This window comes from Trichosurus vulpecula, chromosome 4, assembly GCF_011100635.1.
Source record: "Trichosurus vulpecula isolate mTriVul1 chromosome 4, mTriVul1.pri, whole genome shotgun sequence".
In the NCBI taxonomy this organism is placed as follows: domain Eukaryota; kingdom Metazoa; phylum Chordata; class Mammalia; order Diprotodontia; family Phalangeridae; genus Trichosurus; species Trichosurus vulpecula.
This window is the reverse complement of record NC_050576.1, coordinates 17,309,839-17,335,730: the sequence shown is the minus strand read 5'-3', so window position 1 is coordinate 17,335,730 and position 25,892 is coordinate 17,309,839. Positions and strand designations below refer to the sequence as shown.

Here is a 25,892-nt window from a genome sequence, read left to right as displayed (position 1 = left end):
ATCTCAGGCTACCAGGTACCTGACTGATATACATAGTCTTGATATGAATTCTTTTCATCTCAGAGTGACAGGCTTGGAAGGGAGTTCACACCTCCTCTTCCTCTTCCTCCTTTTCCTCCTCCTTCTCTTACCATTTGAAAAGATATCCAGGCAGGTGGCTCTCACTGGGACTGGCTTTTAGGAACTCTTTGACCAACAGCTAGGTCCTGAACTGAATAAAGCATTGAACCCGGAATTAAGAAGATGTGGGTTCAGATCCTACCTCTGGCACTTAACTAGATTGTTTAGCCTGGCCAAGTCACTTAACATCCCTTGGCTTCAGTTACCTTATCTTTAGAGTGGTGGTAATAATAGCCCTGTGTCCCAGGTGTGATGTGGGGATTAAATAACATTTCTAAATTTATAAAATATTTGGAAAGAGATAATATTTGTAAAATATCTATGAAGCTTCTTGATGTCCAGCTCTCAATACCTGTGCTACCTAGGCCCTGCATTATACATGAAAGCCATTGGTTAGTAAACTTGAAGCATTGCCACCCCAAACTGCGAACTAGCCCATCTTCATTCACCACGTTTCCCCTACAATCCGGCATTAAACTGAGAGACAGAGACAGAGAGAGCATTCAGGGGATGCTTACTCAGTTTTCAGACTGTATCTCCTCCTCCTCTTAGACACCATCTCCCTGGCTATATGCATTTTTTTAAACTCTGTCACTTATTGAAATATGTTTCCTCCAGAATAGGCAAATTAAGAGGGGAAATCCCGAACTAGTCCTTTGTTGAATTAACTTCAGTGAAAAAAAAAGCAAACAGACACAGGTGAAATCTGTTTGTTGAAAAGTGACTAGTAGCAGCATATTCAGTCAATCATTCAATAAGCACTTATTAATCACCGACTGTGTTCCAAGCTCTATACAATGGACATACCAAGGCAGCAATGAATAATTGTTACCTTCCATGGGAATGATCCTTATCAGCCTCCTGCCCTGCCCCCCGTTATGGAACACTGGCTCATAGATACACACAGCCAGGCTGGGGTCTTCCACTGATGTTTTTTTTTTCTGGGTTATTTTTTTTTTTCATCCTAAGTGTGCTCAAGGCCTTGTGCAGCTGGAAATTGGAAGACTAAGGGCAGGTTCATGGCTCTCTTCAAGGAAAACCTCTCAGAACAGCCAGGTGAGTAGTGACCTTGAATGACAACTAATAGTAACAATGAGTGGGTGGGCTTCTCTAATTCGGAGGGAGGGAAGTGCTATGGAAAGACTCTTGGAATCCCTGTCATATCCTTGCTCTGTGACATTGGGAGTCACTAACCTTCAAGACCCCAGGGCAAATCTTTAAGACTCTAAGACTTACTGAGCCAGTGCATGGGGATAGGGAATTTCCAATGGAAATTCCAATGAATTGTTCTCATGAAAAGAAAGACCCCAGACTTGGACTCAGAAGCCTGGGTTCAAGCACTGACTCCCTCTTTCAAGTTGGCTTTCTTCTACTGTAGAAAAGAGGATAGTCATTCCTGCAGTAACAATGTCGTTGAGTTTCCTGTGGGGACTAATGAAATGACATTTGGTTTCACATAGCCAGCTTCTCAAGTGTAGGATGGAGGAGCAACGGTTCAGCAGTTATTCCTGAAAAAAGATGTGGAGGTTTTAGTGAACTGGAAACTGAATATGTTAACAATAGGGCATGGCACTACGTTAGGATGGCCGTAGCATCCAGGGACAAAGGATGTGTGCTTTGGTCTGATCTTAGAAAAACATGGAAAGACTCACACGAAATACTGAAGAGTGAAATGAGCAGAACCAAGAGAACGTTGTATAAAGTGAGAGCAATATTGTTTTAAGAACAACTTTGAGCACATAAATCATTTAGACTATTATAAATACTGAAATTAACTATAAAGGACATATGAAGAAAGACACTCTCTGTATCCAGAGAAAGAATGGATAAGTAGAAGTATGTATAGGATAATTTTACATATATCTCTACCTATTTGTGTCTAATGATGGCCATCTCTAGGATGGGGCAGCGAGGGAAGAGAAAAAAAGAGGGGGGAAGAAATTTACATGATACCTTCATTACATATTTAAAAAGAATAGCAAGTTGTACAAAATAGATTTGTAGTTTCATGTGCAGTCATCTTTTTTATTATACTATGTTATGGAAATGCTTGTTTAATCCTATAGATTAAAAAATAAATAAACATTTTTTAGAAGGCATCCAATGGAGGCCAAACAAGATGGTGAAGTCTTTAACTTTATGTCATTTAAGAATAGATTGTAGGAAGGGGGGAGGGGTGTTTTGCCTGGAGAAGACTCAGGGAGGGATGGGGTAGTCATCTACAAAGATTTTTTATATGAAAGAAGGATCCCTCAAGCTCATTGTGCTTGGCCCCTGAGGACATAACGAGAAGCGATGGGTGGGGGTTGCTAGAAGCCAAATTAGGCTTGATGTCAGAAAGAAACTTAAATGTGGTATATCAGTGAAATGGGCGGCCTTTAGAGCTAGTGAATTTCTCTTTCCTAGAGGCCTTCTGACTGAATTATCTTTTATTGGGCATTTTGTAGCAAGGATTCTCGGGTAGATATGGACCGGAATTCCCATCCTGGAGTACTGTGATGTCTGTATATAACTGTGAAGCATAATGTGCATGCAAGATAGAATAATTATTATTATTCACTTATAAGACCATAGGTCTAAGTCTGGAAAGGACCTCAGACCCCCTCTAGAAGAAGCCACTCACCTCCAGAGGAGGGAGCTGATGCTCAGAGTGCCCAAGGTCAGGGCAGGCCCTCTGACTGTCTTTCCATGGCACCATTCTGCCTCCATTCTGCCTCCCTTTTCCTTTCTTCTCCTTACTTCCACTTTCCCAATTTAATAACAGTGGCTTTCAAAACCTCCGGCTGTTTGGATTTTTGTCTTCTATAAAGTGGGTTTCAGGTCCCCACATTCCGTATGATTTCAGTGAGGTTTAAATGCAAAGGGATGGAAAATGAAAGCTAGGGGCTTATTAATTCACCGGTTTTTCTGGTCCCTTTATTGCCAGCAAACATTTTCCTCGAAACACTCTCCTCTGCTCCCCAGTTGGGGCTGAGTTGCCTGACTGCATTTGGACACAGCTGTGTTTATTAAAAAGGTAACATCTGGTGGCAATTTGACCCTCATTAGCTCAGCATTGTTCTGGTCCTTCAATGAAATTTTGCCGTCAAGCTAACTTGTGAAGAGCGAGGGCATTTAATGAGTCATTCTTGGGGGAGTGGGGAATGCCAGGTTCTCCCTGGTTTTGTGGACTGGCATTACTCCCCGTGCTGGCAGATATTTGGGGCTTTTTTGCAAGATTAAAATAGGCATCATCTTAAAAAAACAAAAAGGCCTTTGCAGTACCGCCTTTCCCATGGTTGGCTCTGAATGCTGGCGGTAGACAGTTAAACTGGATGGCCTCGCTGAAGAGTCCTCGCTGTACTTAGCCCACTAATCCACTCCATGCTGTGCAAGGGTATAGACGGCCTTTTGTCTTAAGGCTGCAGAAGCTATTTTTCAGTGAGAGGGGTCACCTCATTTCCATGGTTATCAGCCTACAGCTGTTTCTAGATGACTGTCTCGAGGACCGCCTTTGTGGTCCAAGCCTGCTGAAGTGAGTTTCCTAGAGAACAGGATGCGTATTCTGACAACCACAATGACTCTTGTATAAAGAGATTCAATGGGGCTGCCTGCTCTCTGCCATCAGCTTTTCAGAGGGAATGAGCCAAAGTGGGCGCCATGACTCTTCCCAGAGCAGTCAGAGAATGACCTGAGAATTTTTGTGATTTCCTTGGTCAGCCAACAAAACCAGGAGCTGCTGATGGCATAATGGACTTTTCACAAGGAAGCGTATACTTCCTGCAGGAGTACAGAAGAGGCAGCCAGTCCAGTTAAACCATCCTAACATTGGAATCTCAGGCTTTGGAAGCCTTATATTCTACTCGACTTTGAGTTCAAATCCTGACTATGATGCTTAATACATGTGTCACTTGGGGTAAGGCACTTAGCCTCCTCACCCTGGAAAGGGAAGGGAAGGGAAGGAGCATTTATTAAGTGAATCCTATGGGGGGGAGGCATACTAACTATCTTCAGGTATTTGAGGGCTATCACACCCTCAGAAGAGAGATCAGAATCATTCTTTTTGTCTCAGAGGGCAGAAACAGGAGCAATGGGTAGAAGTTAAAAGAGGCCAGTTTAGGGCTGATAAGAGAATAAACACCCTAATAATTACAGCTCCCTCAGAGTGAGATGAGCTAGATTTTATTGTTATCCCCATTTTATAGTTGAGGAAACTGGGGCAGACAAAAGTTAAGTGACTTACCCAGGGTCCCACAGCTAGTAGGTGTCTGAGGCTGGATTTGAACTCAGGTCTTCCTGACTCCAGATGCAGTGCTTTATATACTGTGGCCCCACCCAGCTACATTTGTGGGAAACCATTAGAAGTAATGAGTAAGAAAAACAGGTACTGACTTAAAACAAAGAGAAGTGGCATTTCTTGGTGGTAGTGGTGTTCCTCTGACTTATTCCTGTCAGCAAGTAGCTGTGCCTAGCACTTGGTATTTTAAATGCTCAGATTCCAGAACAAATAACATTAAAGAAAGTCAGGCTGATCATTCATACTCCCCTACACACACAGACACACACAGACACACACAGACACACACACACACACACACACACACACACACACACACACACATGGTCCAGCTCCTCTCTCTGGGCTTTTGTCTTGGTGTTCCCCAATGCCTGGAATGCACTCTCTCCTCACTTCCACCTTATACATCCCTTTCTTTCCTCAAGCCAGAGCTCAAGTACAACCTTCCACAGAACCTTCTCACCCACCCCCAACTGCCAGTGCCCCTCCCAATTACCAGGTGCTTTATTTTTTATTTATTCTGTACCTATTATTTATACGTTACACGCTGTCTGCCAATAGAATATAAGCTCCTTGAGAGTGAGGATGGTTTTATTTTTTGTATGCCTTGCAGCAGTAAATCGTTTTAAAATGCTTTTTGCTTCAGTGCAAGCTATGAAAGCCAAGTGGCCATCCTGCTCTACTTTGGGGAAATTTTGGAGAATTTGTAGTGTTAGAAGGCACCCCTCCTCCCATCTAAATCAAACCATACCTAAAGGAATGCCCACTCTCAATATGTGTCAATGGTCCTTCAGCCTGTGCTTGGAGACTTCCCAGGGCAGAGAGCTCACCACCTCCTAGGGTGGCCCATCCCCCATTGGAATGGCTCTGAATTATTTTTCCTGACAGTTAACTTACATTTACTTCTCTTAGTTCGGCCCTCTGGGACCAAATCAGTAAATAAGCAAACTTTTTAAATGCCTACCATATGCCAAGCATATAGACGATGCAGTGGATACAGTGAAGGAGTCAGGATGACTCATCTTCCTGAGTTCAAGTCTAGCCTCAGATACTTACTGGCTGTGTGACCCTGGACAAGTCACTTTACCCTATTTGCCTCAGTTTCCTCTTCTGTAAAATGAGCTAGAGAAGGAGATGACAAACTGCTCCAAGTGTCTTTGCCAAGAAAATCCCAAATGGGGCCACAGAGAGTCGGACATCACTGAAACCACTAAACAATAATGGGCAAGCACTGCCACGTTCCTACAGAAGTGAAACGGTTCCTATGCTCAGGGAGTTTACAGCATAACAGGGGAAACAACATGTACATTATTGGTATGTACAAAACACTTACAAAATTAGCCCAGGGTTCCATGGAGGGAAAACACTAGTTGGTGAAGAATCAAGAAAAGCTTCTTGGCAGAATCTCAGGGTGGAGCCAAGATGGCAGAATCCAGGCTGAGCTCTCCCAACATTCCCCTCCAAACAACTTTAAAGTAACACCTGAAATCAAATGTTGGAGCAGCAGAGCCAAAAAGGCTTCAGAGCAAGACATTTTCCCAGCCCAAGACAACTTAGGAGGTCTGAAGGAGAAGTCTGTAATGCCAGGGTACAGCCCTATCTGGAGCCCACACACGCAGAGGCAGTGGCAGCACCAGAAGCAGCAGCAGCTTCAGGAGTTCTCAGCCCAGAGATGATAAGAGGTTTGGACAACTGGTCAGAAGGGGATTATGAGGGACCTTTTCCTGGCTGGTGCTAATTGGTAATTCTATTGCCCACGCACTGTTCTGGGACACATTTCCAAGGTGGAGAGGAGTGCGTGTAGTCAATCACAAGGAAGCAGAGGCCCTGGTCTCAGTTCTAAAGCAAAGAGGAGTGCTAGTTCTTGTGACTGCAGGGGACCAAGGGGCCTTCCTAGGTAAAGACCAGACTACAAACCGAGAGAGTAGTGACCACACCTCTCCCCAGATCACACAACTTTAGAAGCAACAAAAACCTATAGAATCCCCAGAACTAGCTTTGAAAACAACAACACAAAAAAGCCTGATGCATGGGACAGTACCACCTCAGAGCAGAGTCCATAACATAAAGTTCAGAGTCACAAAATAGTCCACGAAAATGAGCAAACAACAAAAAAAGAACTTGACTATGAAAAGCTACTATGGTAGCAGGGAAGACAAAGATATAAATTCAGAAAAAATATAACAATGTGGAAACAGCTACAACCAAAGCCTCAAAGAAAAATACTAATTGGATCCAAGCCAAACAAGAATTCTTGGAAGAGTTAAAAGAAAGCAATGAGTGGTAGAGAAAAAATAGGGAAACAAGTTAGAGCAATGTAAGACAATTAGGAAAAGAGAATTAACAGCTTCCCTGAAGAAAAGAACTCCTTTAAAAGCAGAATAGGCCAAATGGAAAAAGAGATATAAAAGCTCTTTGAAGAAAATAATTCCTTAATAATTAAAACTGAGTAAGTGGAGGCTTATGACTCCATGAGACTTCAAGAAACAATAAAACAAAGTCCAAAGAATGAAAAGTGAAGAAGGAAAGGTGAAATATCTCATTGGAAAAACAATTGATCTGGAAAATAAATCAGAGAGACAACTTAAGAATTATTGGACTACCTGAAAGCCATGATCCAAAAAAGAGCATCAATATCACATTTCAAGAAATTATAAAGGAAAACTGTCTCTACATCTTAGATCCAGAGAATAAAGATAGAAATTGAAAAAATCCACCTGTCACCTCCTGAAAGAGATCCCCAAAATGAAAACTCCCAGGAATATTAGAGCCAAATTCCCAAACTCCTATGTCAAAGAGAAAATATTGCAAGCAGCCAGAAAAAAAAATTCAAATATCATGGAGCCACAATAAGGATCACACAAGATTTAGTAGCATCAACATTAAAGGAATAGAAGGCTTGAAATATGATATTCCAGTAGGCTAAAGAGCTAGAATTACAACCAAAAATAACCTACCCAACAAAACTGAGTATAAATTTTTTCAGGGGGAAAAATGGATATTTAATGAAATAGAGTACTTCCAAGCATTCCTGATAAAAAGACCAGAACTAAATAGAAAATTTGACATTCAAACAGAAGACTCAAGAGAAGCATAAAAAGGTAAACATGAAAGAGTAATTTTAAGGGATTCAATGGAGTTAAACTGTTTACATTCTTATATGCAAAGATGATACTTGTAACTCCTAAGAACTTTATCATTATTATGACAGTTAGACATAGTCTCCATAGACATAGGGTATGGATATAAATTGATTATGTTGGGATGATCTTAAAAAAAAAGGTCATGGGGTGAGGAAGAGGAATGTACTGGGAGAAAGGGGAAGGGAGAGGTAGAGTGGGGTAAATTTTCTCACATAAAAGAGAAATGCAAGGAAGAGCTTTTATAGTGGAGGGGAAAATGAGAGGGGTGGGCAATGCTTGAACCCCACTCTCATTGGAGTTAGTTCAAAGAGGGAAGAATCTCTCTCTCTCTCTCTCTCTCTCTCTCTCTCTCTCTCTAAATATATATATATATATATATATATATATATATAAATTGTATATAGAAATCTAACTTCTCCGATAGGAAAATAGGAGGGGAAGGTGATAGCTGTAAGGAGGTGGGGGGGGGGGGGCACAGGGCAGAGATGATAAAAAGAAGGGCAGATTAAGGAAAGCAGTGATTAGAAGCCAAATAGGCTTTCGAGAAGGGACAGCATAAAAAGAGAAAGAGCAAAAGAAATAAGAAAATGGGATAGAATGAAATACACAGTTATTAATCATAATTGGGAATGTGAATGGGATGAATTCACCTATAAAATGGAATTGGTTAGCAGAATGGATTAGAAACCAGAATACAGCAATATGTTGTTTCCAAGAGACACCTAAAACAGAAAGACACAGAGAGTTAAATAAGGGGCTGGAGCAGAATGCTTCAACTGAAGTTCAAGAAAGGGGTGGAGGGGGACAAGGGTAGCAATCATAATCTCGGACAAAGCAAAAGCCAAAATAGAACTAATAAATAGAACTAATTAGAATAAAATAGAACAAAATAGAACTAATTAGAGGTGATGATCAAGGAAACTACATTTTGCTAAAAGGTACCATAGACAAGAAACCAGAAAATTTTACAGCTAATTTCTCCAAGGCTTCATTTTTCCAATATATACCAAGTATAGAATTGAGACAAATTTATAAAAATGAGTCATTTGCCAATTAATAAACGGTCAATTTTCAGAAGAAGAAATCACAGCTATCTATAGTCATATAAAAAAAATTCTAAATATTCATTAGGGAAAGGCAAATTAAAACAATTGTTTTATTGTTTCTTGAAGTCTCATGCATGGAACAAAGCTGGAGGGGATGAGAGGAAAGTAGGTACACTAATGAAGTGTTAGTAGAGTAGTGAACTGGTCTAACTATTATGGAGAACAATTGGGAACAATGCCCAAAGGACTATAAAATTGTGCATACCCTTTGACCCAGCAATATGACTACTAGGTCTGTATCCCAAAGAGATCAAAGGAAAAGGAAAAGGACCCATATGTACAAAAATATTTATGGCAGCTTTTTTTTGTGGTGGCAAAGAATTGGAAATTGAGGAGATGCCTCCAATTGGGGGCTGGGTGAACAAGTTGTAGCATATGATTGTGATGAAGTACTATTGTCCTATCAGAAATGGCAAGATGGGGTGGTTTCAGAAAAACATCATAAGACCTGTATGAACTGATACAAAGTGAAATAAGCAGAACCTGGAGATCATTGTGCACAGTAGCAGCAATTCTGTAATGGTGATTGGCTTGGCTACTCTGATCAATACAGTGATCCAAGACAATTCCAAAGGACTCATGATGAAAAAATGCTATGTCCAGAGAAAGAAGTGATGAACTCTGAGTACAAATTGAAGTTTAATATTCTTGCTTTATTTTTCTTGCTTTTTAAAAAACATGTGGCTAATGTGAAAATGTTTTGCCTGATTTCACATGTATAATTTCTATTACATTGCTTGCATTCTCAGTAAGTGGAGGAGGGGGATGGAGGGAGGGAGAGAATTTGGAGCTCAACGTTTAAAGAGAAAAGAAGGTGATAAATAATAAAAGAGAGGTTTGGGGGCCCATTGCCACATCACCCTTCTCCCCTCCCCATGACATTTCACTCAGACCTTTCTGCATCACATGAAGACATGGTCTCCCTTGCCATTGCAAACATGCCCAAGTGATCCATTCTATCCCAAAGTTTGCAGCAGATGGTGACCCCCTGTCATCCCTACTCTCCCCGCAGTTGTTGAAGAACAAACGAAGAAGCATTTGAATAGAAACATGGATGCCAGTCAGAATGCTCAGCTCGAATTCCGTGTCTCTCATTCTAGGAGTTCCGATCTGAGGTCACTGTACGAGTGAGGGAGCTGAGAGTTAGCAAGGTTAACTGAACTTGGGGAGCAGTTAAGTAGCCAAACTTAGAGGCAAACTCAGGGCCTCCCACTTCCCAACCAAGCCTCTTACTGCAGTACCACTTTGGCCAGCTAAGTGGTGTAGTGGAAAGAGCCTTGGTCGTAGAATGATGAAAGCTCGAGTTCCAATTCTGCTCCAATATTTAATGGCTTTGTTTCTCTCAGCCTCAGTTTTTTCATCTGCAGAATAGTTAACACTTATTTCACAGGTCATCATGAGGACCAAACTTTTAAATCTGACTACTTTTCTCATTGTAGATGAGTCAACACAGTGTCCGGAGCAGCTTTCCTCCTTCCCTGGCTCCTGTTATCACTAGCTTGCAAAACCTGGTTAGCACCAAGAGGCCCTCGGACTCTTCCCAGAGAAACTCAGGTATGGTTTGCCTCTGCCATGGGAGAATCAAGTCTGCACAATAAAGCAGGAAATATTCAGGTCGCCTCCTCACTGGAGCAAGAGCTTCCCTTCGGTCCAAATCTCTGTAAGCCTTCAGAGGTTGAGACCTATTCCTCTGGGCTCTCACAGGCCTACCAACAGTAAATAAAGCCAGAGAGTTTCAATGTGAAATATTTCTTCCACTTTATTAAAGCAGTGAAGCATTTGGACCAGAAGAAAAAAGAATCCCCGGGGGCCTTGTAAAATAAAACCAATATATTAAAGCAGTTCACACAGAGAAAATGAAGAACTTGTAGGTCATTAGAAGCAGGTCAGCAGTCCATGCTTAAGGAGGAGGTGGGGAAGGAGGGGAAGGAGGGAGAAGGGGAGCAGGGAGGGAAAGGAGGGAGGAACAAAGTTCAGTGAAAATGGAAAAGCAGCTGAGATTTTAGTAGTTCCAAAGCCCTTTTTTCCCATTCTCACACTTCAGTCCCCCTCCTCCTGCCCCATAAAATGGATTGTATAAGTGCTGTTTTCCCCCAAAACTAGAACGGGTCACAGGTGAGGCTTGAACCCAGGTGTCCCTTTCTCTGAGGCTGACCCTCTATGCCCTCCAAACTCTGCTTTGCCAACTATAGACTATCCACGCAGACAAAATGAAATCAATTGCCATTCAGCAGAGGCGGGTTGGAAGTTCACGCTTGAGATCTTTTTAAATAGAAGAAAAAAGAAAGCACTGCCAGCTTTCAGTTCAGGACAGAAAAAAATAACTAGGTTCTTTCCTATAGACAGAAAGGGTCTGGCCTCAAGGCCACCTGAGTGTGTTCTCTCCCTCCCCCTACTTCCATGACTCACTCCATCAGCTTCTGGCTGGCCCAGGTGCAATGATTACGGGTCTCTCCATCTTGGGCCAAACTACCCTCCTCATAACTGCAGACACAGTCCATGATCAATAGCTCCTTGTTGGTTAGGTGGCAAAGTGCATAGAGCGTTGGGCCCGGAATCAGGAAGATTCATCTTCCTGAGTTCAAATCCAGCCTCAGAGAGTGACTAGCTGTGTGACCCTGGACAAGTCACTTCACCCTGTTTGCCTCAGTTTCTTCATCTGTAAAAGCAGCTGGAGAAGGAAATGACAAATCGCTCCAATATCTTTGCCAAGAAAACCCAAACTGGGGCCACAAGAGTCAGATACAACTGAAACAACTGAACAACAGCAACATTTCTCTGTTAAGAAAAAAGTGGCTAGTTAAGGATTTGCTTTTGAAAGGTCCAAGGAGGTTTTCATTTAATATTATCTCTTCATTGAACTTTCTCTCTATTAAGAACATTAACTCTGTGCCTCTTTATTTAATAGGAACTGATATGGGCCCAAGGACAGTAGAGATCATAAGGGTAAGTAAATCGGTTGTGTCCAATCTCCTACAGCCATTGTGAGTCTCTTATGTGTGTTCTAGGGAACATTTTCACAATTTGGGTGTCAAACCCTTCTGGATCCCTCTTCCCCCAAATCAGAAATGGCCTCTTCCTCCTCAGACCTCACATAACTCTTTGCATTGCACCTCCCTTACATACTTTCCATATCAAAATACTGATTTCATTTTATTTTTGTTTGCCTCATAGCAAGAATTTAAGATCCTTGAGGACAGGGACAGCCTTAGTTTTGTCTTTGTGTTCCCAGCACTTAGCACTGTCAAGCTGAAAGTTTGGTTAAAGGAGGCAAACAGGCTAGGCGATAAGTAAATTCATATTGTTTATTCCCTTAAAGCTAGCAAAGCTAGTGACCTTGTACATACAAGGAGCCAGAGCATAAGTTCCGACTATCTGAACAAAAGAATGAGAAGGCTTAAATACATTTTAGAACAGTCCAACTCAGCATGTCTGTGTCACTCAAATTTATGATCTCTGTGTATGTTTAACCATGATACAAGAAAAGGGCTTTTCTTAATTGAATAGGTTGTAAATACAATAAGATAAGAGAGTTGTAAGATAAGAAAAAGTCCCATTACTCAAGATAGTGTCCTAGGTTAAGTGTCTCATCCTTAATGACCATAGACAGAGGAAAGAATGCTCTTAAGTCAGCCCCATCTGGCCTTGTTAACATAGGAAGTGGTATTCTCTGAGTTTACTCAGAGAACAAAAAAGCTGTTAGGTCCAGGTTCTTCTGGTTGATTAGTTCAGGCTCTGGCCCTTATTGAGGTTATTAAGTTGATATTAAATGATTATCAGCACATAGTAGGCATCTAAATGCTAAGAAATGCTTGTTGATTGAATCTCAGAGTTGGCAGGGACCTCACTGACCATCTAGTGCAACCCGTGCCTGGAGAAGGATCCCCTCCATAATCCCCCCAACAAGCAGTCAGCCAGCCTCTGCCTGAAGGTATCCAGTGGGTGGAAACTCACTACTACCAAAGTAGCCCTTTCTACTTTGGGACCACTCTTAGCTTCTCCTATGATGTTCTAGATTGTAACTAGATATATCTGTACTGACATCTTATTCCCCAACTAGATGGTAAGTTCCTTGAGGGTAAGGACCATGTCTTCTCTAAATTTTTATCTTCCTGGCACCAAATGCACAATTAATAAATTTATCTGTTGAATTTTTTTAATTGAAAATAGGATGAACTATGACTTCAAACTCAGTTTGATATGTGGTCCTTTTGTAAGGCAAGGCTGGGAACACCAAGGGTTGGGTGGGTCAGGTTGAGAGTTTGCAACCCAGGGAGATACGTGCTATTTTTATCCCTATTTCATAGTCAAGGAAACTGAGGCAGACAGAGTTTAAATGTCTTGCCCAAGGTCATACAGCTAGTAAGTGTCTGAGGTTGGATTTGAACTCAGGTCTTTCTGACTCAGGGTCTAACACTCTATCTTCTGCACCAATATGTTTATTTAATTTGCTTTGTATTATACCAGAACACATGATATATATGCAGACCTTACTTAAACAACTTAAGGAAAGATTTCAAGCCTGCTTAAATGTATAAGAAAAGATACTTAGAATTACAAAGGAAACCAATTATATTGAAATTTCTCTCTCTCTCTCTCTCTCTCTCTCTCTCTCTCTCTCTCTCTCTCTCTATCTCTCTCGCTCTCTGACACTCTCTCTCTCTCTCTCTCTCTATCATGTGTATATATATTTTAATACATTTGGGAAGCCCAGATTAAGATCCCAGCCCCCCAACAGATCCCTCTCTCCTTTTACAGAGGACACTGAAGTCTAGAAAGGCTAGGGAAGGAACCTGGGGCCTCTGATTAGAAACCCAGCATCTGTCTCCCTATGTTCTCCCACCCTCTTATTTTATTAGAGTATTTCCTGAAGTCTAATAAGTGATGTGAGTATACGTAGATTTCTCTCTTCAAGGCACTGAAGAGTGAAAAAGACCTTGGAGATGATCTATTCCCACCCTGTCTGTTTATTCCTAGGGTCATTGTAGACTTAGACCTGGAAGGGAATAAAATATTAAGTAAATAATCTTTAAAAAAAAAAAAACAGGTAAAAGAGCAGGGAGGAATCTTAAAGGTCCCTGAGTCCAGCTCCCTCTTTTTATAAATGGGGAAACGGAGGCCCAGGAAGATTAAATGGCTTTCTGTGGGTCACACAATTAGGGGCTGCCTAAGGCAGGACTTAAGCCTAGGTCTTTCTTCCAGATCCCATGCTCTACCCATACCTACTCTGTTTCTCTCAATCACCAAGCAGTTATTAAGTTCCCCTGATGAGCCAGGTATAGCTCTAACCCTGGGTTCTGGAGACACGAATACAAAAGTGAGATAGTGTCTGCCCACAAGAAGCTTATATTCTCCTGAATGAGGAGATTGAGGCCCTGAGAAGGAAAGGGGCTGCACAGCTAGTAAATGAGAGTGCCAACAACTGACCACATGTCTTTAGGATCCTGAACCTGGGTAGGTAGTGAGTTGCCACCCACTGGATACCTTCAGACAGGTATACATACACCACACCACCCATCAACACCCATGCTGGACCTCAGACTTAGCCGAGGTCTTGGTTTTTAGAAGTTGTGCTTGATCCCAAGGTCATGAATCAGCCAATCACACAATTGCCTGCTCTATCTACAGATAAACCTCTTTATTTTGTTTTTTTTTTCAATTTTGAACGTAATCATTAATAAATGGGGGAAAAGAAAGAAATCACACTGTATAAGAAACTGTGAACTTTTGTTATTTATAGTTTTATAGTTTATTTTATAGTTTATTTTAACAAAGGCATTTACCTGCATATGTGTACACCTATATAATAATAAATGAAGCAGCAGCAATAGGCTGCACACCTGGTACTTGGTCCTGGCACAGTCCGGCTTGAAGGATCCTGCTCTTTTCTCCTCCCATCAGGAGCTGAATGATGCCCTGGGAATCAGCATAGCGGGGGGAAAGGGCAGCCCTCTTGGAGATATTCCTATCTTTATTGCCATGATTCAAGCTAGTGGAGTTGCAGCACGTACACACAAGCTCAAGGTAAGGAAAGAAAAAGGCATTGAGAATGACCAGTCCTAACCATGAAATACAAAATGGCGCCGGGATGAAGTGAGGCAAGGGAGGCAAATCCCAACCATCCCCGTGAGGGCGAAATCAATCATGGGAATCCTGCAGATCTCAGAGCATTGGTTGTACCAGAGTTTTCTTTATGAAAGGCCTAAGTGGCCACACATTGGCTGCACCTTCTCTAATTTTTTTGTATACCCCCATTCAGCTCAAAATTGATTTTTAAATGAAAAGGGTTCTCCCTGTAAGGTTTTCCTTAATCACAAGAATCAAGATTTTTATGAAATTGTACCTATTATCACCTAATCTTTACTTAGAAAAATAAGGCTGTGAATATTTGGCTTCAATGTTAGGGTTTTATTGACCAGCCAATTTGAACCCCCTCCCCCTGCCCCTTATCAGCAGGTGTTCGTCTGCAACCTTGTCATTAGTATATTACAAAAGCAGTCTACCAGGTCATTTTTCCATGTCACAGACTTAATAATAAAATCTAACCCCCATCTTATTTCTCCGATGGGTCTGAAAAAAATTCTTTGGAATCATAAAAATTCCTCTTGCTTCCTTGAACACATATTCTCAGGGGGGGAATATAGAAGCTACATAAAAGCCCCATATAGGAAACACAGCTCCCAAAGAATTTCTAGCATTCTCCTCAAATTTAATTTTTCTCTAATGATAGTCATTTCTTTCCACTTTTGTCCTTCTAGGTTGGAGACCGGATTGTCAGCATTAACGGGCAACCTCTGGATGGACTGTCTCATGCTGATGTTGTTAATCTACTCAAGAATGCTTACGGGCGCATTATTCTGCAGGTACAGTGATAAATGGGCCAGGCAGCTGCAATAGGTAGATAAGTGGCCTTCAGAAAAGATTGAGCGTCACTGGCAGGAACCAGCATGGCCCAGCCGGGAAGCTGCCGCCGTGAATTATGCCGGCTGAAAAGCAAGAAATTATTATTTTTATTCAGAAATTCCTTAATGCCACCCATCCAGGCAGTGAGCACGATTTTACGAAAGCCTAACTAGGGGAGAAAAATTACTCTCCGCTACGCGTGATAAATCAACAAGGCTTTTGGCTTCCAATGTTCTTTTGTTAACCCAGGTTGGCTGGGAATGGGAAATGAGTTCTTTCCTTACGCCCAGACACTGTGACTGAGCTGCCCCATGTATTAATTTCCTCCGCCTTGAAAAGAAGGGAGGAAGCGTAATGTTCATTTTCTGTAGCCTGAATACTTGCCCACACTTTAACTTCCCAGTGGAGAGACGTGATCAAGCAAAGCAGACAATTATTTATCAGCTTCAGTAGCCCCAGGGTATTGTCAGAGGGGGAAATGTACTGGGAAGTAAAAGTCGTTTCTGCTGTTAATTACTTCTCCTTTTATTTCAACATTTCAAATTTCTACAAGATGGAGCCCATGCAGGAACTGAGGGGCAGCAGCCGATTCCAATGAGGCACCCCACAAAGCCCGATTGTAATTGCCACACTTCATCAGAAGCAGCACGATAGTTTTATAGGCTAAGAAAGAGCCAAACTCAGTATTTTGTAACTTTAACATTAAAGGAATGGGTGGCTGTGGCTCATACCAAGATAGTTATTTTTTAAAACTAAGATTTCAAAAGTCTTTTGTTTGGGATTCAATCTAGTTTGTCCAACTATAGAATATTTCCAGATGGAAACGATTGGAAATGCTTTTTCCTTGAAGGGACTGTGTTTGTTGGATTGTGTTCTAGGTACTGCATTTTAGAAAGGATGTGGAAAAGCTTGAGTGGGTATGAGGGGGGTGGAGGGCATAGTAAAGGGACTGGAGAGCTTGCCATACAGGAATCAGTCAATCAACCAATTAAAAAGACATTTATTAAGCACCAACTGTGGAGCTGCCACTGTGTTAGCAAGCCTTGGACCAAGTGAAATGGAGCTCAAAGAACTTACATTCTAGTGGAGAGAGAGAACAAAGAGATGCAAAATGTGTCTGGGATAGATGGAGAGAAACTTAGAGGGTCAGGCATGAGGAAGTTGAAGATGGGGGGAACCAGGAAAAAGCCTTCTGGAGGAGGCGGCACCAGAGCTGAGTCTGAAAGGAAGCGAAGATCTGAGAGGCAGAAGTGAGGAGAGGGAGCATTCCAAGGGTGGGGGCCAGCGAGGGGAAGGGCACAGACCTGAAGGAACTTGGATATTTAGCCTGTGAGGGCATGACAGCTGTCTTCAAGGATATGAATGACTTGTGTGTGGAAAAGAAAATGGCTAGCATGCCCTCTCAGAGGGCAGAGCTAGGAGTGATTAGATGGGAGTTGCACAGTACCTGGCACATAGTAGGTACTTAAGAAATGCTTATTTCCAACTCCCTCTCTCCTTTCCTTCTTCCCTTCCTTCCTTGCAAAGAGGTAGTTAGGCTTAATGTTGGGGGGAAATTTATTATTTTTATTCTTATTACACATTTATAAAGCACTTCAAGGTTTGTAAAATGCTTTACATGTATCATCTCTCATTTGACCCTCAAAATAACCCTATGGGGCAGATATTGCTATTATCTCCCTTTTATAGATGGGGAAACTGAGGCTGAGGTTAAATGACCTTCCTGACCCCCCCCCATCTACTCCTAGGACCTTCCCTCTGTTGAGTAACTCCAATTTATCATGTTTATAGCTTCTCTGTATGTAGTTGTGTTTCTATTGTCTCCACAATTTAACTGTTCACTGGTTTAGGGAGAGGATTATCTTTCATCTTTCTGTGTAACCCTAGTACTTAGCAAAGTGCCTGGCATATGTTGTAGGTGCTTAATAAACGTTTATTGACTGATTAGGAAGACCTGAGTTCAGATTCAGCCTCGGACACTCACTAGCTGTGTGACCCTGGACAAGTTACTTAACCGCTGTCTGCATCAGTTTCCTCAACTCATGATTTCCTCAGCCCTGCTTCCTAGGGTCACTGTGAGGATTTAGTATTTGTAAAATGCCTCTCAAATCTTTAGTTACCATGTAAGTAGTATCATTACTATTTGTTATCAGTTATGTAAGTGCCATGATTACTGTTGCTGTTGCTAGTATTATTATAGTCGTCATCGTTTTTATATTGAGCTGAAATCCTCCCCCTGGACCTCAGGATGACCTGGAGGTGACCTTGGTCCTCAAGGGCTAGGCCATGAAACACAAGCTCTACTGAGCTGGAATGAACGGGCTTGTCGAGAGATTGTCTGCCCTCTGAGGTCCAGCCTAGCCAAGTTCAGAGAAGCTCATTCCCATCATGCTCTGGATACCCTCCAGCTTAAACTATGGCTTCAGGAACTGGACACAGTCCTACAAATGGCATCTGACCTGGTCAGCAGACAGAGGGTCCAACACTTCCACAGTCCTGGGAGCTGGGCTTCTTTTAATGTCCCCAAAGGTCATGGTAGCATCCTTGACTGCCCTATCGCCCCGATGTGACATTGAGTTTGCAAACTCCAGATACAGTGACTCATGCAGACCCTCTCACAGGAAATAGAGAGGCTGCAAAGAGATTGCCCAAGCCAACAAAATCACACAACCTTGCAGCTCTAACGGTGGACAGTGGAGAACACAAGGGGCTGTTGCCATGAGCATCACTGGTCCATGATTTTTGCTTAGTCCTATAGTGGAGATCAGGCTTGAGGCTCTGCTCACACACTTCTACCTTTGTCCCTGCAGGTAGTAGCTGATACTAATATCAGTGCCATTGCAACTCAGCTGGAAAGCATGTCTGCCAGCTACCACCTTGGCTCCCCTACCAGTGATCACCATCCAGAAGACCCAGAGTAAGTGGTCAAGATTGACATGTACTGAGTACCTACACTGGCAAAGTTCAGGATTATATTCAGGATACACCTTTTCCAAACTCTAGAATATGTAGATACATACATGATGCCATAGATAAAGCACTGGACTTGTTGGCAAGAAATCCTGGGTCTAAAGCTGATTTCTGACGCATTCTCATTGTGTGACTCTGGGCAAACCACATGACCTTTCTGAGCCTCGATGTCCTTATCTGTAAAATGAGGGGGTTGGACTTGCTGGCCACTGAGGTCCCTTCCAGCTCTAGGTCTCTCATCCTATGACCTCCACTGGCCTGGCAAGATGAGAGAGAACTTATCAAAAGAGAAACAGACACAAGGCTCTCTGTGAACCATAAAGCCCTTTATAAATGTTGGCCATTATTAATGGAAGGAACAGCCCCCTTTTCCTTCAGTGAGCCATCTTCTTGTCATTTTCCAGTTGGCCTGAGTCTGATCTTGAAGCCACGAAGTCTCAACAAGACAAATGGATCCAGTCAATCCTTTTTTAAACTCTCTTTTCATCATTCCCAACACCATGACAGGGAATCCTTCTATGAGTAATAATATTAGCACCATAAACTAACGAGCTTTATTCATCATGGTCCAAGGGAGGGAGCATGTACTCTGGAGCGGTCGGACCTACGTTCAGATCCTGCCTCTGAGGCTTATTAGCTGCGTGCCCTCTGGCACATCACTTTAGAATGATCCTAGTCACAAGAGCCAGCATTTATGTATTGCTCGAAGGTTTGCAGAACACTATAAATGTCATCTCATTCGCTTCTCACAACGACCCTGGGAAGGAGGACCTGCTTCTATCTCCATTTTATAGATGAGGAAATAGACCCAGACTAAGTGACTTGCCTGGGGTCACACAGCTAGTAAATGTCTGAGGCTGAATTTGAACTCAGGTCTCCCTGACTCTAAACCCAGTGCTCTGCGTACCTGTAGCTGCCTCTAATATAATACGACAGCTCAGATCGTATCCACCAACTGGTTACTTAAAAAGCAACGCAAATTGTGCATGATAGACATCTGCCATTTCTACACAATCCTTGTTTTGTTGTACGTGTATATGGGAATCCCCATTTTATTTGGCATCTGTTCTGTTCAAAATAAAAATAAAACATTTTATAAATAAGAATAAACTCATTTTAATAATATTTTTTCCCAATTAAATGTAAAAACAATTTTTAACATTCATTATTGGGGTTTTTTTGTTTTGAGTTTCAAATTCTATCCCTCCCTGAGAAAATAAGCAATCTGATATAGGTTATACATGTGCAACCATGCAAAACAATAAAATAATTTTTCAAATTAAAAAATAATAAACAAAATTTTAATGTGATAAAAATCCAGAACTTGGGCTCTGAGCAGAGTATGATCAACTCATATTTTTGCTCCTACTTGCTCCACAATGGGATGCCTTAAATGGGTGTTTTTACCTTCATGACACAGTTTGCCTTCTGGAGTTGGAAAATTGACCTGCCTAGTATGGGTGACCTAAGAAGAACCTCAGCCTACTTTTACCGGGTGGGTTAAATTCATCCTGAATATCCTGTGACCAGGGAGAGGGAAAACCTTGGGGTACGTGCAACTCATGGCCTTAGGCCAGTGACAAATAGGAAAGGCATTCAGGTGGTTGAGAGGGGGACCTCAAAAGCTCTGAGCACTCATGTAAAAGGCCCTCTCCAGTCTGAGTCCCTTCTACTAAAGCAAAAGTCCCTCTCAATATCCCTTCTTCCTTTGCATGGCAGACATTCTTTGAACATAGTAAACCTTTTTTTATTAAATTAATTTTTAATGAAATTAATTAAAATCTTTTTCATTCATTCCTTTCTTGTGCTTCCAGAACTCCTCAGCCCAAGATGATCGCTTTGGAAAAGGGCTCTGATGGGCTGGGCTTCAGTATCGTGGGGGGATATGGAAGTCCCCATGGGGACCTGCCAATCTATGTCAAGACCATATTTGCAAAGGTATTTTTCTTTGTTCTTCTGTCATGTATGGGTTTTTGAAAGTCAAAGAAACCTTGGTAAGGAGGACAATATTGTGCTTTACTTGGAGCAATATATTTATCCTAATTGGATCCTAATCATGGATCACAGACCTAGAGGTAAAAGGGAACTCAGAGGTTGTCTAATGCAAACTCCTCATTATACAGTTGAGGAAACTGAGGTCTAGGGGGAAGTGACTTGCCCAAGGTCACAAAGGAAATAAGCATCAAAGGCAGAATTTGAACCCAAGTCTTAGTCTCCATAATCAATGTTCTTTCTACTGTACCACCACATCTGAAGAAGCCTCACCATCAGTGTGGGGGAGAGGTTCAGATTGTTCAGAAGTGGAAGGGACGCTCAGTTGGCCATCTGGTCCAGCTGATACCTCCACAAGAATCCCCTCTGCTGCATGCCCACCAAGTGATCAGCCAGCCTTGGCTCAAAACCCTCCAGGGAGGGAGAAGCCACTGTCTATCACTATGATTTCTTTCTTTTTTCCTTTTTCTTTTTGCAAGGCAGTGGGGTTAAGTGACTTGCACAGGGTCACACAGCTAGTAAATGTCAACTGTCAGGCTGGATTTGAACTCAGGTCCTCCTGACTCCAGGGCCAGTGCTCTATCCACTGTGCCACCTAGCTGCCCCCCATCACTATGATTTCTATCCACTGTTCTTACTTCTGCCCCCTGGAGTCAAGCTCATCCCATCTCTCTTTAGTAGTGACAGGGGCAGCTCTTGCATCCCCATCTGTCTTCCCTTCCTCAGACTTTCTTCACTCAGTCTTCATTATCACACAGCCAAGCCCTTGACCATCAACCCCACTCTCGGCCTCTGGACATTTTCCAGCCAGTCAGTGTCCTCCCTAAAACGCGATGCCCAGAAATGAGTGCTTCTCTCCCTGTCCCCACATTCCTCCTCATTTTGCAGACAATGGTAATGCTGTACTTGTTGACAGCTCCTGAAGGTTTGCAAAGCACTCGTCCAACAGGAACCCCATAAACTGAGGGTTCTTCACCTTTCTGGGGACTACCCTCTGGTAGTCTGACGGATCCTAGAGACGCTTCTCAGAGTAGGGTTTGTAAGTGCATAAAACAAAACACATCGGGTTACAAAGGAAACCAATTGTAGCAAAATAGAGTATTAACATGTTTTCTAAAACATGTTCACAGGCCTCATCCTGGAATGCCCTCCCATGTTTCTAAAACCTGCAGCCCAAGCCCTGCTTTGACCCAGAGGTCATAGGACACCTTATTATCCACAGAAAGCTGAGGGAAAGAAAGACCTTAGCTCATCGGGTCCAGTTGCCTTATTTTGCTAAGAACAGGCCTTCTGCATTCCTCTCTGGGCTTTGCTCCTTATGCTCCAGATTTTGGTCTCCACGATGCCCTAGCAATTTTCTCACACTGGAATATTCCTCTGCCCCTAGAGCCCCGTCCTTTGATTGGCTGCTTTTTCTTGGAATCTCTGTTTTAAGGAAGGGCCAGGCCACTCACTGTCTTGCCTTTGCTCTTCTCAGGGCCACCCTCTTGACTCTGAATTCCTTTTTCCCATTTCTCCATGTGCCTCTTCTCAGCTTCTTTTTTTCCCTTGTCTTCCCCTGTTAGAATGGAAGATCCTTGAGGGCAGGGATTATCCTTCTCTTTTTTTGCATCTATTTGTGTTCCCAGCACTTAGCACAGTGCCCGGTATATAGTAAATGCTTAAGAAATGCTTGTTGACTTGACTCACCCAGAGTCACACAATGACAGGCCAGCCCAGGTCTAGTCCAGGCCACAAGGGGCTTTCCTTTCTCTGAGAGCAACATGGGATGGTGGGAAGGGTTTTGAACTTAAAGTCGGGAAGAGCTGGGTTCAAATCCCTCCACAGACACTTAATCTATGATCCTGGACAAGTCACTAAACCTCTCTGAGCCTCAGTTTCCCCTTTTGAAAAATGAAGAATTTGGATTCAGAGGCCTCTAAGTTCCCTTTTAGCGCTAAGTCTATGAACCTGAGGTGCTATTGGCTACATTCCACTGAAAATGGTAGGATGATGATGGCAGCAATTCTAAATTATCTTCACCAATAATGCCTGTATCTTAGAGCACTTGACTTAGAATCAGGAAGACCTGCCTTCTAAGCCTGTCTCAGACACTTACTAGCTGTGTGACCTGGGCAAGTCACTTTAATCCCTTTCTGCCTCAGTTTCCTCAGATGTAAAACGAAGGGGTTGGAGTAGATGACCTCTGGGGATCTTGTGCTAGTTTTTAAAAACAGCAAGACATCCTCCCCAAAACCTGCTATCTCCCTGTGATGGCTCTAACCATCCTAACTATCCTATGACCAGATTGTGTATTCTTCCAAAGGGAAGAAGGTGATATGGAAAGAAGAAAGATTCTTTCACATGGAGCCCAAGTGATGTTAGGGGCTCCAAAGGATTTAGATGTGAGAACCTTAAATTGGCCAGATTGGTGATGGCCCTCTTGTTTGTAGGGAGCAGCAGCTGATGATGGCAGACTGAAACGCGGTGACCAGATTTTGGCTGTTAATGGCGAAGCCCTGGAAGGCGTGACTCACGAGCAAGCTGTGGCCATTCTAAAGCGACAGAGGGGAACTGTAACACTCACGATACTGTCCTGAGCTGCAGCTCGTTGTGGCGAAGTCGATAAGGCAGCTGCTGCTGTGGCCAAAGCTCTGTAGAAAGGCACAGGCCTGGCTGGGATGAAAACCAAGCACCAACTAACATTAGTCCTCAGTCTGATTCACATAATCTCCTCTATGCTCAGAAGAGACATGTGATTTCATCTACCTGTAGAAAAAAATCTCTGACCATCATCATCATCACCATCATACCATCATCCTATCTCCCCTCTCTCTCTCTCTCTCTCTCTCTCTCTCTCTCTCTCTCTCTCTCTCTCTCTCTCTCTCTCTCTCCCCCGCTCCCTCTCCCTGTCCCTCTCCCTCTCTTTCTCCCCCTCCCCCTCTCCGTCCCTCTCTGTCCCTCTCTCCCTCCCTCCCCATCTCTCTCTCCTGGCCTCCCCTGCCGCCGCTTTCTCCCCTCATGATGTGTTGAACTTCTCCAATTGAAATAAACCTTGGCCTTCCTACCTTCAGCACTGGACGGTCAACATCTCATCCTTGATCCCTCTACTAGCAGCTGCACCTGGAATTAACAAACACAGCATCACCCACAGGATGAATGGCATCATCAGAACTCAGCTGATAAGCAGAAATAAATACCAAGCGACTTGTCATCTCTGTCCTCATTTACTAACACTAATCGGTTTTCCAAGGAGTCCAGAAAACATTAGTGATATAATTAAATTACCAGCATTCTAAGTGATAAAATAACAAATTCTCCTGTGGGACTTTATCTATACTCTTCTCGTTAAGTCTTTACCATTGAAACATGCCTCCAATTTGGTCTTTGTGAGTTAGTCTTTGATGCTTATAATGAGTCAATTTGCAGGCTTGAAGATGAAAATATGGTCAGCCTTCTGAACACTATCCCCCAATTGTTTTCTGGGTTGTGTGAAGACCACTTCAGGAGAGAAGACCGTTTTCTCAAATATGGTGTTTTGTTCAACTGGTTCTGAATGTCAACAAGGCAAAATTATATTGGGGTTTCCAGAGTTCCCCTGGAGTTCATCTCACCTCACATTCCTATGCTAGTGTGCTCCCACCAACCCATCCTGGAAGTGAGGGCTTCCCAGCCCCTGGCCAGCTCTGTGAGTTGTATCAGGCTTAGAGCATGTCAGCTACTGGGACCAGTTGCCTTCCCTTTATAGGAAGGACAGGGCCAGAATTCTTACTCCTTATGTTCTTTCCACATCAGTCATTCTGTCTGAGCAGATTGTGGGGACTGTGATTAAGGGACACATGATGCCACCAATCAATTTAACAAATGAACTGGGGGTGGGGGGAAGGACAATTATGCCTTGCTCATGTCTTCCTAGCTCCATTGCAAGAGAGTTGCACGCCATGGAATGCATAATCAAAAAAGAAAGAAAAAGAAAAACAGGAAAATCTTTCCAATTGGTCCTGCACATTATTTGCAAAGGGGTGGGGGGAGGTGGGAGGCTGCTTGTCTGCAGATGCTCTTGGCTGCCTCTCAAACTCTATAATAAGTGTATTAGGAAGAATAAGTACCAAGGTCAGTGACTAGTGTTATTTAACCATAACACGATTTTGTAAATGGTCAGAAAGTCATAAAAAGCAAATTTTATGGGCTCTAATTTAAAATGTTATTTAATAAGGGTAGATTTTAATGGAAAATCCTCTTTGAATATATGTAATCACAAAGTGCATTAACATGTTGGAATATTACATGGCTATTCCAAAGCATAGAGTGCCTGAATTTTATGTTCGAAATGTCTTTGGTGTCTGGCATTGATTGCTTTTCAAACTTCTAATGGATTTCTGGCCGCACAGTGTTGGTAGGAGCCGGCTGCTCAGTGCATGAGAAACAACAAATTCAGGAACCTCCAGTATCTATGTGTGTTTGCAAGAGACCCTCCAGCCCTTAGCAGTCCTGAAACTTAAATATGCACCTTGAAGAAATCACACTGGAAAATTGTGACCTCAGCAGTCTTCTTCCTGGTCAGGATGGATAACTGCCAGAGGCACCTTTGGGGCACTGCAGGGTCTTGGGCTCTGTTCCTTTCCACCCACATCCTCCTCCTTTTATGTGTATGCCTGTAAAAGGAGAGAAGAAGGAATGGAGACCCTTTGCCCTTGTCACTGCCCCAGGTTGGGTAGGGCTTCTGCTCCTTGTAACTTGCACTTTCTCTCTATGTTAAGTATGTACCTGCCAAAAAAAAGAAATTACATTGCAACTTTCCAATAAGCCAGTGATGGTGTGTAGGATAGTGAGTGAATGTACTTCTCACCTGGGAAGGGCCAGTTCTGGAAGGAAGCCACACTTTGGGTTTTAGCCAAACCATTTGGGCTTTTGTTTAAAGAATAATTGGGAGAGGAGGGTCATGGGGAGCAAGCCGTGAAATGCAGCTGCTGAATGTGTATGTATATTATCAGATCCAATGTTTTATGACTTCCAAAGATTCTAATAAAGATTTAGTTGACTAAGGATTGTAGGAGTGTTCATTGTGTATGGATGAAGAGAAGTAGGAGGGAGGGGTGGAGAGAGGGTGAAAGAGAAGAGGGGAAGTTGGAGCTGGGGACTTGTCCTTAGAACAGAACATGAGATAACAGTGATAATCATCATTTTTATTTATTTCCTGCCTATATGAGGAGGGACCCGTATTTTAACGTTTCCAAAGCACTTTCCATATGTTATCTCATTTCCTCCACACACCATAAACCTGAGAGGAAGGTGCTCCTACTAGGCACCTTGTACAGGTGAGGAAGCTGAGCCTCAGAGGGGTAAAGTGACTTGGCCAGAGTCACCTCTATGTGTCTGAGGTGGGGTATAAACTTGTGTCAT

At 42.7% G+C, this 25,892-nt stretch overlaps 1 protein-coding gene across 1 annotated transcript in view; it reads left to right on the top strand.

Annotated features, from left to right (window-relative positions):
- Nucleotides 1–25,537, top strand: part of PATJ (PATJ crumbs cell polarity complex component) — a 331,975-nt gene extending 306,438 nt beyond the window's left edge. The window contains exons 38-45 of the mRNA XM_036754106.1: nt 1,090–1,176; nt 10,085–10,199; nt 11,554–11,591; nt 14,547–14,669; nt 15,404–15,508; nt 18,359–18,465; nt 20,333–20,456; nt 22,943–25,537. Coding sequence (XP_036610001.1) covers nt 1,090–1,176; nt 10,085–10,199; nt 11,554–11,591; nt 14,547–14,669; nt 15,404–15,508; nt 18,359–18,465; nt 20,333–20,456; nt 22,943–23,089 — 846 coding nt within the window. The 3' untranslated portion in view covers nt 23,090–25,537. The remainder of the gene's footprint in view (nt 1–1,089; nt 1,177–10,084; nt 10,200–11,553; nt 11,592–14,546; nt 14,670–15,403; nt 15,509–18,358; nt 18,466–20,332; nt 20,457–22,942) is intronic.
- The last annotated feature ends 355 nt before the right edge of the window (nt 25,538–25,892 follow it).